General features: G+C 37.7%; 1 protein-coding gene across 1 annotated transcript in view; it reads right to left on the bottom strand.

Annotated features, from left to right (window-relative positions):
• Positions 1-820: 820 nt before the first annotated feature.
• Positions 821-17,107, bottom strand: part of TBCD (tubulin folding cofactor D) — a 178,474-nt gene continuing 162,187 nt past the window's right edge. The window contains exons 35-40 of the mRNA XM_032209501.1: positions 15,397-15,474; positions 13,398-13,487; positions 10,976-11,063; positions 10,265-10,374; positions 5,966-6,050; positions 821-3,005 (exon numbers count right to left, since the gene is read on the bottom strand). Coding sequence (XP_032065392.1) covers positions 2,997-3,005; positions 5,966-6,050; positions 10,265-10,374; positions 10,976-11,063; positions 13,398-13,487; positions 15,397-15,474 — 460 coding nt within the window. The 3' untranslated portion in view covers positions 821-2,996. The remainder of the gene's footprint in view (positions 3,006-5,965; positions 6,051-10,264; positions 10,375-10,975; positions 11,064-13,397; positions 13,488-15,396; positions 15,475-17,107) is intronic.

Genomic DNA, 17,107 nt, shown 5'->3' with positions numbered 1-17,107 from the left:
TAGCCAGCCCCCGCTGTGCAAGCCTTTTCAACCCCCTGCAGTGCTTGCAATTAGCAACAGCAGGGAAAACCCGGCAGCCCTTCTCTTAAAGCGACGGAAGCCTCACTGGAGGCAAATAGACAGACCTGATGTAGAAGCGTGATTTCCTCTATCTGAGAATTTAAACGTGGTCCAAATTGGGAAACTTTTTCCAGCCTTTCTGCTCTTAGACTGGAGCTCTCCCAAAACAGCCCTAACTCGGGCGGACTGAGTTTTCGAATTGAGCATGTGCAGGCAAAGGGAGGCGTGGTCAAGAAAAACATCACTCAGTCCAAGGGCAGATAGGCTGTGTTAACCCAGCATTTGGGCTCTCTGAGCAGTGCACTGGAGAACATCTAATTCTCTTCACAACATTTTTGAGAGCGAAATGAACCCCTGTACATTTCATATGATAATTTAACCATCTTCACTGCTAGGAATAATTGGACTTTTCCTCATATAAAGTCTGCAATGCTTTGCGATTCAGTGATTCATATGAAGGAATTAAAACACTACATGTTATAATATCCTGAGACAGGTCTAAAAGATCAGCATGAGATAAACAAGGTTTACTTTTAGAATATAGTTTATATCAAGAGGTTTGAAACCAGTCTCCATGGTCAGGAAATTAACTAGTCACTAAGATACTCTTCCAAAGAGCTGAGACCAGCTGTGGTAACATGACTAACTTATTTATGCTTCCTCTCCATCAGATGTTTATTTTTATTTTTATTTTTATTTTTTATCTAAAAAACATTAAACACTTGTTTTAACTAAAATTAAATTCCTACAGAAGAAAATCTTGATTTTTACACAAATTTATTTTGTGTCTTTACAATATTTCTTCATTTGTACAGAGACATATGAAAAGGGAAAAATACGTCAACAACTTTAACAGAATACTCTTTTTACTAGGGCTATGCACTATTTGGAAAATAATTTTAAAAAGATGGTGCGTAAATATGTGAAAGCATAAATATTTTATCATTAACCTTTAAAGTAGCCAACTCTTTCCTGGGATTGCTGTCCTATTCAATTGCAAAGTGATTCTAAGGACAGAATTGCTTAAAAAGTTATGCAGAGTTTTTACAATTCATTGTGTAAAGTACATTTTGAGAATCAAATCCAACAAGCTGTATGTTCCTACTATTTGTATCTGATTTTCCACTCATAAGACAAAACAAAATGACCGTTGGCTTACCTGAACGGTCGTTCTCTAGGCGCTGCAGGAGAGTCCAAGCAAGGGTTAACACAGTATATCTGCCCTAGGACTGAGTAGATTTTTCTTTGACCACACCTCCCTTTGTCTCATTGAGGTCAGTTTAAAAATGAAGGTCTCATCCGTTACAGGATGCCTGTGATAGTCACGTTCAAGGTAAAGAGTCTGGATGCCTGTTAACCCCTGGACAGGGTTGGACTCTCCCACAGCGTCCAGAGAACGCAGATCAACCAGAGGTCAGGAGTATGGCCAGTCGCCAAGGAGACTCCAATGCCTCCCTTCCTATTGGTGGAAGTGTGCCGGCGCCCTGGACAAAACTAGACTCTCCCTGGCAGCTATCTGCAGCTGAGGGCTTTTTCGCAGCTGTTTCAGGCTTCCCTGGGCTTCCAGGCGATGATACGAACACTCTCAGCTCGTAAAATGGCTGTCGCTGTTCACAGCCATCTTTAGAAGCCAGCCGGAGTTTCAGTTAATGGCCAGAGAAAAGCGTGTGAAAAGGTCGCTTCCAAAATGGCTGCCGCACTTGTCAGGGAAAGGAGAGAGCTGTTGCTGGCTGTAAAAGCCTCAATTCGAGCCTCTGGAGCTCCGGATCGTCAATAGACCGCTGGGGAGGGTCAGGAAGCATTCTGCCTCCCCCGTGCTCGCCAGCAGCCGTTGGACAAGCACCTCCATCACTCTTCACTGCTGCGTGCGACCGGCAGCCCGACAGCCTCTCAGCAAGATTTAAAGGTACTTTTCTCCTATGCTATGCTAACCTAACTATTGCAAGACATTAGACAAAAATAACAAATAATTTCTACTGTGAACTGATTGGAGAGTCCCAGTCTATCCTAATAGAACTGAAGAGCTCCCCAGATATAGTCCTTACGGGCGGACTGAGTTTTTAAACTGACCGCAATGAGGCAAAGGGAGGCGTGGTCAAAGAAAAATCTACTCAGTCCTAGGGCAGATAGACTGTGTCAACCCATGCTTGGACACTCCAAGCAGCGTACAGGAGAAACAAAACTGTTGGCCCTTTTAAATCCAATTTTAATTTTACCAACCAATGTTGCTTGCATTATTTCAGCTAGTATTTCCTTGTATATTTCTTTTTAGCATCATAACTATTTCAATACATATTAAAAAACATTGTCAACATCCAAAAACTCAGGATATTGTATCAAGTTTGAATAATTAATTATACTTCTGTTTAGAAAGGTGACAAATTTTCAGCTGGAATTAAACAATGTATCGTGGATGAAATCCTACCCATTTTATGCTCTTCTCAAATGGCAAGAATGCCCACAGACTTCATTGTATCATTTGATTGATATGTCAACTGGATAATTTATTCTCAAATGCCTTTTTTAAAGAATGAAGCTTCTACTCTTATGCAGATAGCTTTTGAAATAGTAGATTGTGGATATTTATATAATATGTAACTTATTTGACAAGGTAACTTTGGTTATAATGAAATTTGGAATGCTGTAATTTAATAAAGTCAAAAACAGAGAACGTTCAAGAAATTGCAGTTATTTGAACTTTTCAAACCAATTTAATTTTCAGAAACACAATCACCAACATATATATTATCTTTTAAAACTAAAGGATAGTATACGAGTTAAAAAAAAAAGTACAACTTTCAAATTAGTTTCTCAATTTTTAGCCTTTTTTTTAGCTTGATCAGTAAATACTGTTGCCCAAGTTGTTGAAAAACTCTCTGCTCCTTTGTGTCCACAGATTCAAAGCACTGTAATTTTCAATATTAATTGATTTCCAATTATGACCTCTGCAGGAAAGAGGGAGAAAATGGGATTAATTTCATGACATTGTCAAGAGTATGTTTCAAAATAAATAAAAGTAACTTTTACTTGTAAGATTCACAGAATATTGTAAGTAATCTGTTAGTAACAGCTTTAAAATGTCGATCTACAACTAAAGTTTCCTTCAGGCATTGTCCAATCCATAGTTTAGAACAACCTCCTATATTGACTTTCGTTGCAGAGTAGTGCACTATGTTTATACTTGTGCTAATGGATGCAGTGTTCAACTATATATTCCAAAAGGTGAAAAAATCTATTTCCAATGCTTTCTCCCCCCCCCCCCCGCCCCTTTTACAAGGAACCATATGCTCTTGGAAATTTGAGTCTTCCAAGCTGGGTAGTGCTGCATATTTTCAAATATCCCTTCTGAAAAACAGACTAATGGGAAATCAAACTGCTGTGAAAATTCTTCCAACTTGTGGAGAATGAAATCTGCAGCTACAGCACAAAGGCATACAGATGTACCTGTCACTCTTAGATTAGAAAGCCACAAAAGATTTCTAGATCTTTTGATTTCAAAGACGTATACTACATTTTCAGGACTAAATATTTTATGTTCCAGTAAACCTTACCTACAAAATTTATTTTTATTACTACTATGTTGCCATTCAGCAAAGAATGAAAAAGACAGACAAGCTGCCACATTCACAAGCCAACAGAGTAATATCTGAAACCATAATTTCCAGATCTATCTCAGAGCCCAGCCTAGGCACCAACTTACTACTACATGCTTCTATTGTTGTCCCTGCCTGAATATAGATGTGCTTGTTCAAAATCAAAACATTAATATTAATAATATTTTCCTTTAATAAGATGATTTATTAAAAAAAACCACATGTGGGTATTTCTCTAAACTAATACAGATGAACACACAAATACAAATCAAGAAGCAGGAGAATACTTTTATGGAATAGCTTCATTCTCTAGTTCAACACAAAACCTTTTTGACTTTTAAAAGGATGTTTCAGAAATTGCCTAAATACTTTCATATGCTTTTTCACAGCACAGAGAAGGTATGGACTAGGCAGGTATATTAGTCATATTCCTACCCACATGCAGCATTCCCTATTAACAGTTAGTATAATACTGAAATTTTAGCACATTTCGGTCATTTGTGTTACAGCACAAAGCTTATTTTTACTCCAAGCACATTAATATGCTTCTATATAAGCCAGGCTCTCTAGTCAGCCCAGCTTGAAACCATTAAACCACCGGTACAGAATGACTTCAGCAACTTGTACCTTGAAACAGTTACTAAACAAAGGGTGTTAAGTCAAGGACTACCTGTAGCAAGATAGTCTGTAAAACTGACCACCTGATCACCACATTGCAGTAAGTATATTTTCGTAAGCAGCTGTACAGGGCGGGGCATAACCTTTTCCTAGGGGGTCACAGCAACACTTGTAATAACAACACAAATAATTCATACACCATTCGAAAGCCCATCAAAAACTGAGTTTATTGACACGATTTAATAGTCAGTATGACCACCATTAGCCCTTCGAACAGCATTCAAACGAGGTGGATAAGAACACAACAAATCTTCAAACAGTTCCGTTCGATTTTCCAGATTTTTCAACACAGTTTCCAAATTCATTCTCAAAGTTTCAACCGAATATCGATTTTGACCTTGCTCCTGAATCATCAGAGCTTCCACTTCATCCTTAATTATGGCCCCAATGTTCTCTGCCGGATTGAGATCTGGCAAATTTCCCGGCCAGACGTCATTGCCCCAAAATTCGACATTGTTTTCCTTTAACAATTGCTGAGTCGCATTTGCACGCATGCAAGGAGCTTTGTCATGAAGAAAGACAGCCTCACCAACCACCAAGACATTGTCTGGATCACTGAGAAATGGAATGACATTCTCCAATAAAATTTTCTTACGGAAATAACTGCCATCCCAGGATTCCCCTTTATCCTTCAAAACCCAATGCAGTTTCTTGGCTGTGAAAATGACGAAAATCCCGATGCAAGTCGGATTGCGAACGATTTGTCGATATCGTTCATGTTTGGCGATGTCGTCGACGTCTTTAGCCCAAATTCGATCGTTCTGGAAATTCGGTTTTCGAATGGCATAAACGAATAATTCGTCAGATGGCGCCAAATGAAGAAAATCTTCCTCGGTCCATTCAGACAACCAATCGCACAACCAAAGCCGATCTTGAACGTGTGTTTGAGTTTTCAATGGTTTGCAAATGACGTGGAATGGCTTCAAACCTTCTCGTTCTCGATATCGGCTGATTGTCCTTTGATCAACTCGTTTTCCACGAATTTGAAGGATTTCTTGGGCCACTTTTCGGTTTCCTTTTCGTTGTTTGCGACTGCCAGTTGCAATGATGGCTTTGCTTTCTTGGGACAGTTGCAGAGGACGCCCTTCTCCAAATTTTGTGAAACATTCTTGGGCTGTTTTGTTCCAATTATCAGTAACCCAATCCGGATGACGTTTCAATTTGTTTGCAATCCATTTTCGATTGATAAACGTCACTCCAGCATCGCGAGCCTCTCGAAAGGCAATGCATTTTATTCTGTCAATGATCCTTTGTTCTTCCGAATCGAATTTTCCAGCCATTCTTAAAGCAAATTTAACATTTAATAGCTCATTCAATTCAGTTTTTTATGGGCTTTAAAATGAGGTGTCGCGGAAGTTGTAAACTGCTGTCGATCTTGCTGTGACCCCCTAGGAAAAGGTTATGCCCCGCCCTGTACTACTACAAGTCATGCTCTCTGTCCAACAGCTCCACGTGAGAAATCTGAAAACTTTTCAAACAACAGACTAGGGGACAGTGATAAAATGCTTCTTTTTGATAGTTCTGCCACTTGCATGTGTTAAATAGGTCTGGGGTTTGTGTCAGCAAAATTGAGTTGCACCAAATTGTTTCCCTGAAATATTTATCAGGGCTTCATTGGTATTTTAAAACATTACCTTCACTATCAATTGGGGCTTGGGCACATCCATTAAGTCACAGAGGTCATTCCGCTGCTTCCTCAGAAATGGCAAGTCTGCATCCCTGTTTGGAGACGAAAAAAAGTATACATAAGAACAAACTTAAAAATTACACTATCAATTGCATACAGGGCGGGGCATAACCTTTTCCTAGGGGGTCACAGCAACACTTGTAATAACAACACAAATAATTCATACACCATTCGAAAGCCCATCAAAAACTGAGTTTATTGACACGATTTAATAGTCAGTATGACCACCATTAGCCCTTCGAACAGCATTCAAACGAGGTGGATAAGAACACAACAAATCTTCAAACAGTTCCGTTCGATTTTCCAGATTTTTCAACACAGTTTCCAAATTCATTCTCAAAGTTTCAACCGAATATCGATTTTGACCTTGCTCCTGAATCATCAGAGCTTCCACTTCATCCTTAATTATGGCCCCAATGTTCTCTGCCGGATTGAGATCTGGCGAATTTCCCGGCCAGACGTCATTGCCCCAAAATTCGACATTGTTTTCCTTTAACAATTGCTGAGTCGCATTTGCACGCATGCAAGGAGCTTTGTCATGAAGAAAGACAGCCTCACCAACCACCAAGACATTGTCTGGATCACTGAGAAATGGAATGACATTCTCCAATAAAATTTTCTCACAGAAATAACTGCCATCCCAGGATTCCCCTTTATCCTTCAAAACCCAATGCAGTTTCTTGGCTGTGAAAATGACGAAAATCCCGATGCAAGTCGGATTGCGAACGATTTGTCGATATCGTTCATGTTTGGCGATGTCGTCGACGTCTTTAGCCCAAATTCGATCGTTCTGGAAATTCGGTTTTCGAATGGCATAAACGAAGAATTCGTCAGATGGCGCCAAATGAAGAAAATCTTCCTCGGTCCATTCAGACAACCAATCGCACAACCAAAGCCGATCTTGAACGTGTGTTTGAGTTTTCAATGGTTTGAAAATGACGTGGAATGGCTTCAAACCTTCTCGTTCTCGATATCGGCCGATTGACCTTTGATCAACTCGTTTTCCACGAATTTGAAGGATTTCTTGGGCCACTTTTCGGTTTCCTTTTCGTTGTTTGCGACTGCCAGTTGCAATGATGGCTTTGCTTTCTTGGGACAGTTGCAGAGGACGCCCTTCTCCAAATTTTGTGAAACATTCTTGGGCTGTTTTGTTCCAATTATCAGTAACCCAATCCGGATGACGTTTCAATTTGTTTGCAATCCATTTTCGATTGATAAACGTCGCTCCAGCATCGCGAGCCTCTCGAAAGGCAATGCATTTTATTCTGTCAATGATCCTTTGTTCTTCCGAATCGAATTTTCCAGCCATTCTTAAAGCAAATTTAACATTTAATAGCTCATTCAATTCAGTTTTTTATGGGCTTTAAAATGAGGTGTCGCGGAAGTTGTAAACTGCTGTCGATCTTGCTGTGACCCCCTAGGAAAAGGTTATGCCCCGCCCTGTACAAGGAAAACCAGTACAAAATGTTTTATAGATGGCACCTGACACCAAGGTTAGCTCAAATCTTAACAAATACCTCCCCAAAATGTTGGAAATGCGAATAAATACATGGAACATATTACCATTTATGGTGGACCTGTGAGGAGGCTAAAATCTTTTGGAAAAGGATCAAAAATTGGCTGGATGCAATAACGGGTTAAAATAGAATGGAAACCTGAAGTTTTTTTTATTAGGAACAATGTCTGTGAAATACAAAAAAATCCAGTATTTAATACTGCATATAATTACGGCAGCAAGGATTGCCTTTGCCCAGAAATGGAAAAACAAATTAATTCCTAGTGAAGATGAAATAATAAGAAAGGTTATGGATTATGTTGAAATGGACAAACTAACTAAAGAAATCCAGGGAAAAGAAGAATCAGAATTCTACCAGATATGGGAGAAATGGTATAGGTGGATGGAGGAAAGAAACAAGAATCAATGAAGGAATACAACAAAACTCAAAAATAATAGTTATGAGTAAAATAAGAGGGTTAAGAATGGTGAAATCCAAATGAAATATAATAGAAGGGAAAATAATATAAATTGAGCGGTATCGATTGATAATTTCTATTAGAAAGAACAGGAAGCTCCTGTTCGTATTGTATTGTGTAAATGTGGTGTACGTCTAAGTTTTGTTTGTGTGTATTTTACAAGTTTGTAAATAAAAAATAAAAATAAGTATACATAAGTAGCCAATTCCGTGCTGCTATCCATGGTTTCTAGCATCACATCCATTTTCCTCAGTGCAAAACTATTCATCAGTCAATTAATCATAATTGCTATTGAAGTAAAAAAATTGGTATATCCATCCGAATTGCAGAGGAAGGGAAGATCATCTTTTTAAAAGCAAATTTCTGTTTTCTGAACCTCCTGAATAGCATTCATTATATTTAGGGCACTGCCACTTTCTAGAACATGTAGGCAAAATTAACTAGTTCCAATACATAAGAGAAGCAAGTTTGTAAGTTCTGCTCCAAATTATAAGAGAATAGCCTATTCCATAGGCATTTACTCTATGGAATAAAGAGCAGCAGAATTTGCATTTCTTTTTCTGTTTCTCCCATTGTCTTCATCACTCATTTGGCTCTTTAATCTTAATCTGTATCATATTTATATCCACCTGAAGTAGTACTCTCATTTTAACAGCTGGGGAAATGATGTGAATTCTGTTTCATTGGATATGACAATTATGTTATTTTTTAGTCCAAGGATATAATCTGCCTATCTCTTTTAATGATGCAATAGGTTGGGAGAAGGCCAAATAATTCAACTCATTTTTAAAAATTATTTGGGGAGCTTCTGAACGATTATAGGCTCTTCAGGTTTTGTCTGGAATCCTGAGTTCATATCCCAATTTCTGAGCCAGTAAGGCAGGGAATGGCAGGGAAGATTCTGGAACTCAACCAGATGATAAAAGATATTAAAAAGTATTTTAAAATCATTTTTCACCAGCCTTATATATGGATTCAGCTCCTGGCAATTCTTCTATACATAGAAGTGGTGCTCTGGAAACAATCACACACACTGATCATTCCTCCCACCCAGCTATGAAATCCAGGAAGTTTCATCCCCAAACTTTAAAAATCTGTCTTCCCTCCTCCCACCCCCAAATCCCAAATAGGGTCTCTTTTCAATAGGAATACTTTAACCTCATCTACCTTCAACATTTCCATTTGTTTACATTAAAGGAAAAACTCTACAATAAACAGGTATGCCTTCATCTATAATAGTTTCTTATGAAATGAAATTATTAGTCTTTGAGATGTGCAGCATTTTTATTTCCTGAAGAGGGACTATGCATCCTGAGCTAGATATGTGGCTCTACGTATCAATAGCAAAAGAAATGCCGAGACAACGTAGGAAGAGTCAGATAGAATAGCGTTAGTCTCAGCTACCTACTATAGTCAGTCAATCAAAGCAAGTAAGCAAGCAAATATAATAGCTTTCTAGTGAATTATATACTATATTGTTGTGGCCCGCCAGCGCCAGCAGAGCTGGCAGCAGAATCGGACAGTGAGGAGGTTGGGGAGGAACATGGGCCAATCCTGGGGGGCTGAGGAAAGTTCAAATGGGGTTCTGCATTGGAGGCAGAGGGAGCTAAACAGCAGTGAGGCAGAGGAACAGCTGGGGCTTGTTCCCAGTGTATGCATGTGCAGAAGACAAGAACAACTAAGAAAGCAGGGTCGACTTAGGAGTAAAGCCACACCTTGGAGGTGATTGGCCCCTCCCATAGGAAACAAAAGAGGAGCAAATGGGGAGTGGGCTTTCGCAGGAAAAAATTTGTTCATTCGGTCATTTCAAGAGTGGAAAGTTCTGTTTATGACTATAAGAGACTGCCAAGTTTTGCCTTGCCCAGCATTTGGAAAGTAGTTATTTGGCAGCTCTCCAAACGAGATAAGGTTCGTGTTGATAAACATTCCTCTGAAAGATTGTTTGCTAAGCCTTGCTGACTGAATGAAAGGAATTCACAGTTGTGTAAATAAAAGGGGTTTGCCGGGACCAAGACTCTGCTTCTTGCTTTTGAAGGAAGCCTAGGTCAGAACACTATACTGTATAGTAAGCTGTAAGCTGCTACAGATATCAGCTAAATTTCAAAGAAGTTTACAAACAAATCCTGTCACAAAGCGGGACTTTGGTGTCACAAAGTTTGATTCACACAAAACATTGCAAATCCCCAATGTCTAATATATGTCCCGTATATTCTTAAATGCTATACGCTGTAAAGTAGCTGAAACTTACAAGTACATTTTAAGATTAACTCACCAATTAGTGTCACTCAGAATTGTCATGGCATTTTCTAAAACGTCAGGGTCAGCAATATCACTGTAGGTTATCAGCATCTCATAAACCTGACTAGCAGTTGTTTTTCTTATCTAGAGAGCAAAAACAGAAATGGCTCAAACAAAGGTGGCTGCCTTTGGGGGATGAAAGAGTTGGTAAAATGGGGAACAGTATTTACAGCCTAAATCAGTGATGGCTAACCTTTTTGTTGTTGCCTGCCAAAAGCACTTTTAATGTATTTGCCCCTTAATCCCTCCCTCACTGCCTATTTCCCCGAGAGAGGGAGTCTATTTGTCACAAATGCAAAAATTGTTCTTCATTTTGGACAGTTATTAATGGTGTTATACAAGTAGGTCTGTGAAAGATAGCACTTGGTTGTCCGCTATGGGAAAAAATGTTAATTACACAGACTTTCGGTGAGATTCAGCAGAGTTCTTACATGGGTGGTGGTTTTTTTTTTGGGGGGGGGGAGAGGCGGGGTAGTTCATGACATAAAAGCCATATATTATGGAATGAATTTAATGTATTCCTTGCTATCAGCATATCACACTGGGTGTACCTCTGTGGTGTACCTATGCAGTATGGAGCCAACTAGGGAAGAAGTAACCCAATAGATGCCTAGTTAAGTTTTCAAGAGGAACAATTCTTTAATATAAGTGATTCAAAAATCTCAATCATTTCTGAAGTACTTACAACAGGAAATGGATGGCAAAGAAAGAGGAAGAGCTGACACAGAACTTTTTTTCTCAGGTCACCTGGAAATTGAACCAAGCCACAAAACCTAGAACAATAAATATATAACAATATATTTTATTATTGATCTAACAAAGCACAACATGTCAAAAACACTTTGCTATATATAGTGTACCACTATCCAAAAAAAGTTCAATATGAAAACTCAACTAAGATTTTTTTACAAAATTTAATATGATGTGCCACGTACAAAAATTTAAAAATGGCAAGAATCTATTTAAATCACAAAATGAAAAGTATCAAAGCTGAATGACAGATAATGTTCCAAAACAAGCTTTTTATAAAATTTGCATGCTCTTTAATCTCTTATTGCAAATGGTAAGAGGGAATTACACGCTGAATTCAGATAAACGCAATATGGAATATAAAAAACTAATTACCTTGTAATTAAAAAAATAAAATTAATATATATGTATGTATAAAAAAGAAAGTGGCTCCTTCTTTCTAATAAAGATTAGAAAATGTCTTGTTAAAGCAAAAAGATCAGTTCCAGAAAAATGTAAAAAAATTCCAGCCAAGTATTAATGTGACTAGCATTTTTGTTTTACTGATATCAAACTGAGAGACCAACTGTACTAAGAACATAAGTACTATTCTGTGACACTGAAACACAGAAGCAATATAGATGCATATCTTATCAACGTAAGCACTGGGCAATGCAATTCAAAGTCATAAATCTGATAAAGTATGGTTTGGATTAGGTACAGGACAGAAGCTCCCTTGGCAAGGATAGCTAATCTGCCCTGGGAGCAGATAAACAAGTGCAGCAAAAGGCCTCAACCACTGCAATTCCATGACTGAGATTTGGTTGGATCTACTGTTTCTAAAACCCATTTCTAATCTTTAATTTGACCTAACCCTTGACTACAGAAGCATAATGCAGGAGTGGGTGGGGATAGGTAGGAAGTTCTTGAATTTTTTCCCCCTCCCAAACTTGGAAAGTTGAGATCAACTGGGAAAGACTGACATTTTAGAACAAGCCAAAGTTTTAAAAAAAAATGTTGGGGAATTCCTGGGACCTTGCCATGCTGACAAATCAGCCATCAAGAGACAGAGAGAAACCTGATCTACAAACCAATGAAAAAAGATACAATCAAAAGTCAAGGAAGGACACACACAGCCCAGAGCAGCCAACCCTCCTATAAAGAGGAAGTAGCAGTAGATGAATAACCAGGGAATAAATAATGTCCTAATGAAGAAACCATAAAGGAAGAAGCCACATCACCATTGGCAGGGCAAGCTACTATATCTCAACAGCCAACAAATCTCACTCTCCCTTGCACCGAGGATGCACCTAAGATGGTAAGGAAATGTCTTCAAGAAAACAACCTCTGAGAGCACCAAGAACTTACCAATTCAACCCTGAGTTTCAGATATTCTCCACTATTGATTATGATATATTGTCTAATCGTTTTGTTTAATTGATATAAAATGATTAAGACAAAAAATGGTCTATGCTTGAAATTCCTGATACCAAATCAAGGCATAAGCTATCCCTAGATGGGAGAAATACTTGTTTCAAGCTGTGAGAAAAACTATAATTTGATTATGATAGTTTTTTGGATCCAGAAAAGAAAGATCAGATTGCGTTAAATATGATGAAATGTCATGTCCTATCCTCCCAAATATCCACTTTTAGGGATGTTCTTCCCCAAAATTAAGAGTTCTATATCTGTTTGCTTGTTAGTGTGGAGAACAATGCCTGGAATATATAACTTTGATGGGAAGGGGCTTGAGAGGCAGAAGGATGTGATATAATGTTTGACTCCTTCTATTTTCAATCTCCCTCCCCTTTAAAACAAGCAAAAAAATAACAAATGTTTCACTTCTTAAAGTTCAGTTACCTGTAGTTTAACTTACAAAAAAAAAACAATAAACACACATTAAAGTGATTTTTAAAAAATCGTTCTTTTGAACCCTTTAAATTTGATATGCCAAAATAGAGCTGCCCCTTCCCCCCCAGACACAAATCCAGACTAAAACCAATGTGAGGAGAATGGTGAAAAGTAATGAACAGCTGGTGATGTAATTGACCAGAGTTGACTGTTCTTCTCTCCCAGTTTGAGTTTGTTCTGGTATGAATTGTCATGGTTTTTGAAATGACAAATCATCCACCACTTTTTCTATCACCAATCAGATTTGAACTTTCTTAGAATTGCTTTTAGAATTACGTTGTTAGCTACATTTGCTTTTGAACTAGAATTTACACACACAGCTGCTCAAAATTCACTGCCGAGACCACTTTTATACAGCATACAATAAAACTCATTTTCCACATGTCTTTCTGTGTAAAACCACATGGACTGGCTACAGATCATTAATTTTTTATCCTTCAGTTTTTTTACATATTTTCCCAACTTACACAGCAATGCTGGAACGGAGTTTCTGGATATCTTTAGATTTCTTGCTTCTTTCTTTACAAAGATTGAACAACTTCACAGGAAATGGGTGGCTTAAAAAATTGAGAAAACAATTTTTAGCTATTTGTTTTTCAAATATGAACAAAAGATCTTGACAGTTGCAAAATTATATCTCCTTATATATCAGCAGCTAAACTAACAAACTATAACAATATTGCCATAAAAGGCTTCCATTAATTAGTGGATTTGAAAAAATAATAATTTTTGCATTCTTCTCTTCAAATAGATTTTAATTCTTAATTAATATTTCAGTTGATCTAAAATTATTTTTTTTATTTACATTCTATTTAGCTGTATTGTTCAGACAGAGCAGAAAGGCAAGGGACAACAGAACATAAATATTCTCAAAATTTTAGTTTTTACCCTACAAAAATAGATTCGTATAATTATTTTTCCTGCATATTCTCTGTTGTGAAAGCTTACTTATTATCACATTTAAGCAAACGTGTTTACTTATTAATTTGTTTAAAAATTGCAAAGGGTTTCTTTGAAGGTTGCATAGAACTTAGTGGAGATTCATTCACTTCATTGAAATACAATGGCAAAATAGGGAAAATGGTGAGATTTAGAAAAGAAATGACAATATAGGCAGATCCAGTTGAGCATCTGGAAAAGATTTAATGCATGTATTCTTATGAATACGGCTCCACATTCGAAATAGACCGACTTGGCTTTCTTTCTGTCATCTGTTAATTTCACCCTTGTAATAAGGAACCAGTAAGTGAATTCAAACCAGTAAGTGAATTCAAACAGATCAGCCTGCAAAGGAAGTAACAAAATCCTGCTCCTGTGCAGCAGTACTTCAGGAGAAAGAAAATCAGCATCTAGGGAAAAGGGATCTGTCCAGAGGTTTTATGTGATGCAAATTGGGCGCATGTGTTTCTGAAAACTGAGCTCTTTTTTTTTTAAAAAAAGTGAGCTACGTTTTAACAGTATCATGACAAACCAATTAAGAAAAGAACAAGGTAAGAATCAAGAGCAGGATATGAAGTGCCCTCCAGCTGCCAGTCTTCAAAAGTACAAAATTACTCCTGTTAATCACTTACCTATGTGTAAAATATGAGCTGGGGCTCAAAGGGAATACCTCTGTTGATGCCTACTAGACTAAGCATCCCATGCAATCATTTTTTTATATAAAGAAAACCAACTTTTTTTAAAAAATGGGACACTGGACTTAAATTGCTTTGATAAAATACAACAGTTGATTGGCTTCAATGTACAATATGCCTCAAATAATCAATCATGCTCTTTTAAAGAATATCATCCTACATTGTTGTTGTAGAATTTTTTCCTGAAGCTATGCAATTTCATTTTTAGGTTTTTATCATACAGCAGGCAAGACATACAAAATTTGTCCTGGCATTTTGGTAAGGGTTAAAATAGTCTTATTCAAATTTGTATATAACCTCTTCAGCTGATTTCACCTAGGAAGAGTACCTTGAGGGCTTGGCACACTGTTATACTGGCCCTCCAGAAATTCTGAAGGGAGGGGATCAAAATGGATTTTAGCAAATGTTCCATTTATAACTGAAATTGATAAGTGAAGGTAGCAAGTTACTTCAATGAGCTCTTATGGAAAGAAGAGATTTGTGGCTTGACTTAATTTATGCTGAAACTCTCCTCTTCTTGGTCATCTCCTTAGCTTTGATGAAGGAACTCAAAGCAGCATTTTGACTGGAAATGTGCCCACCTCCTTAAAAAAATGGATAGCTCTTATCTCTTGGGGATCACAAGGTTCCTAACTCAGCCTTGTTCAATATGAACATTGAACTTTTCAAACAAAATACTTCTCCGAATAGTCCTTTTGTTACAATGTAAAAAAAAAAAATTAGACTCTAATTTTCCCTGTTATTATAAATTAGGGGGAATGGAACATTGCCCTTTGAAGATTTTCCAGAAATCTGGAAGAAAGAAGATAACATCTATTATTTTGCCACTTACTTTTCTTCAGTTGTAAATACATCAAAGCATCCATTGGCCAATATCTGATCCAGCATCTTTAGCAGTGGAACAAATACCCTAATGAGGAAAGCATAAAATACCATGTTTACGCACTTCACATTGACACAACTCACATATAATAAACACTTTATATATTTTCTCTAAAGTCAGATGATCAAAACTGAGTCCAACCAATTTTGGAATGATCAAGAGTTAATTTGACATATTGTGAACAAGCAAGATGCCGAACATATGTAATCCACTAACAAATTCCTGATGTCTTTAAGGTTTATAAAGAATGATTTTAACAACTGGGAACATTTCATCTTGAAAACAGATAAGCAGAGGATGTGGGCTGAAGCACAATAACTCTTCAGCTATCTAAGAAGTACTGTTTGCTACACTTCAGAAAGAATTACATAAATAGAAGACACAGAAAGTTACATGAAAACAAATTTTGACTAAATACCGTTTCCCCCAAAATACTACCTACCCTGAAAGTAAGTCCTAGATTGATTTTTACATGTGCACCCAATATAAGCCCTAACCCCCAAAATAAGCCCTAATTAAGATCCCACTCACTCCAGGGTGCACAGGTAAAAATTAAGCTAGGGTGGGGATGAGGGGGGTGGAGCTCTCCTACTACTTATCTTTGGACATTTGTAGCCAAGCATCGCATACCCCGACACCTGCCTCCCCGGTCCATTTCTTCTGCAGCTGGCAAGGCTGGCAAGGCTTTCTTGAAGGCCTCTGTAGCTGATAATAAAGCTCTGGATTGATCCGGAGTTCTGTTATTACTGTAGAGGCCTGCAGAAAAGCCTTGCCGGCCACAGAAGTTCCTGAAAGCCTCTGACAGCGAAAAGAAGACTAAGGGTGATGTGCGCAAGTGAAGTTAGTCAGTGGATGACATCCCACCGAAAATAAGACCTGGTGCCTTTTTTGGTGGCAAAATAAAATAAGACAGGGCCTTATTTTCAGGGAAACACAGTATATTAGACAGAAAAAAACTCCTAACAATAAGTTCAACATGAAATCACCTACTTAAATGACTAGTTTAAATGCCCCCTTCTACTCTAATTCCGTTATTTCTCACTTCAAAGAAAAACTTTTGCTACATGCATATAGCAGAAATAATAGATACATGAGAGATCCCACTATCACTCTCCTATGTTCATAGTACTCAGGAAATTGGAATGTTTAATTTTCACTATCAATTAATTCGGTCAGAATTTGTTAATTTTCTTCTTGTCCAAATTGGTTCTGAAAATAAAAGTGGACTCCAAGGAAAATTTGCAGGGAAGGAGAATCAGGTATGTGGAAGTTTAGCATTGGTTCTGCACATCTGCCTAACTCTCTTGCTGGCATCTCCCCTGCACCAATCATGTTCTACTGTGGCAAATGTAAACACAGTGCATTTGGATTTCAGAGAAGGATAATGGCACAAAGAGACATTATGACTGTCTAGGAGACATCTCTAATTAGATGCAGTTAAGTTGGACATGGGCTACCACATAGATCACTGTAATAAATGGAATCTGTTTGAAATGTGGTATGGGAAATTCTGAACAATTATGAGCTTGATTGGATATCATAGCTTCTTTTTAATCCATGTAAATGTTCACTGAAACTCTGTTTTTTTATTGTAGTATCTGCTCTTTTACATTTTTGTTGAAAGATTATAATGGAAGATAAGGGAGGCCTAGAGGCAGCC

The sequence above is a fragment of the Thamnophis elegans genome, chromosome 2 (assembly GCF_009769535.1).
Source record: "Thamnophis elegans isolate rThaEle1 chromosome 2, rThaEle1.pri, whole genome shotgun sequence".
Taxonomy (NCBI): Eukaryota; Metazoa; Chordata; class Lepidosauria; order Squamata; family Colubridae; genus Thamnophis; species Thamnophis elegans.
This window is presented reverse-complemented; position numbering and strand designations above follow the sequence as displayed.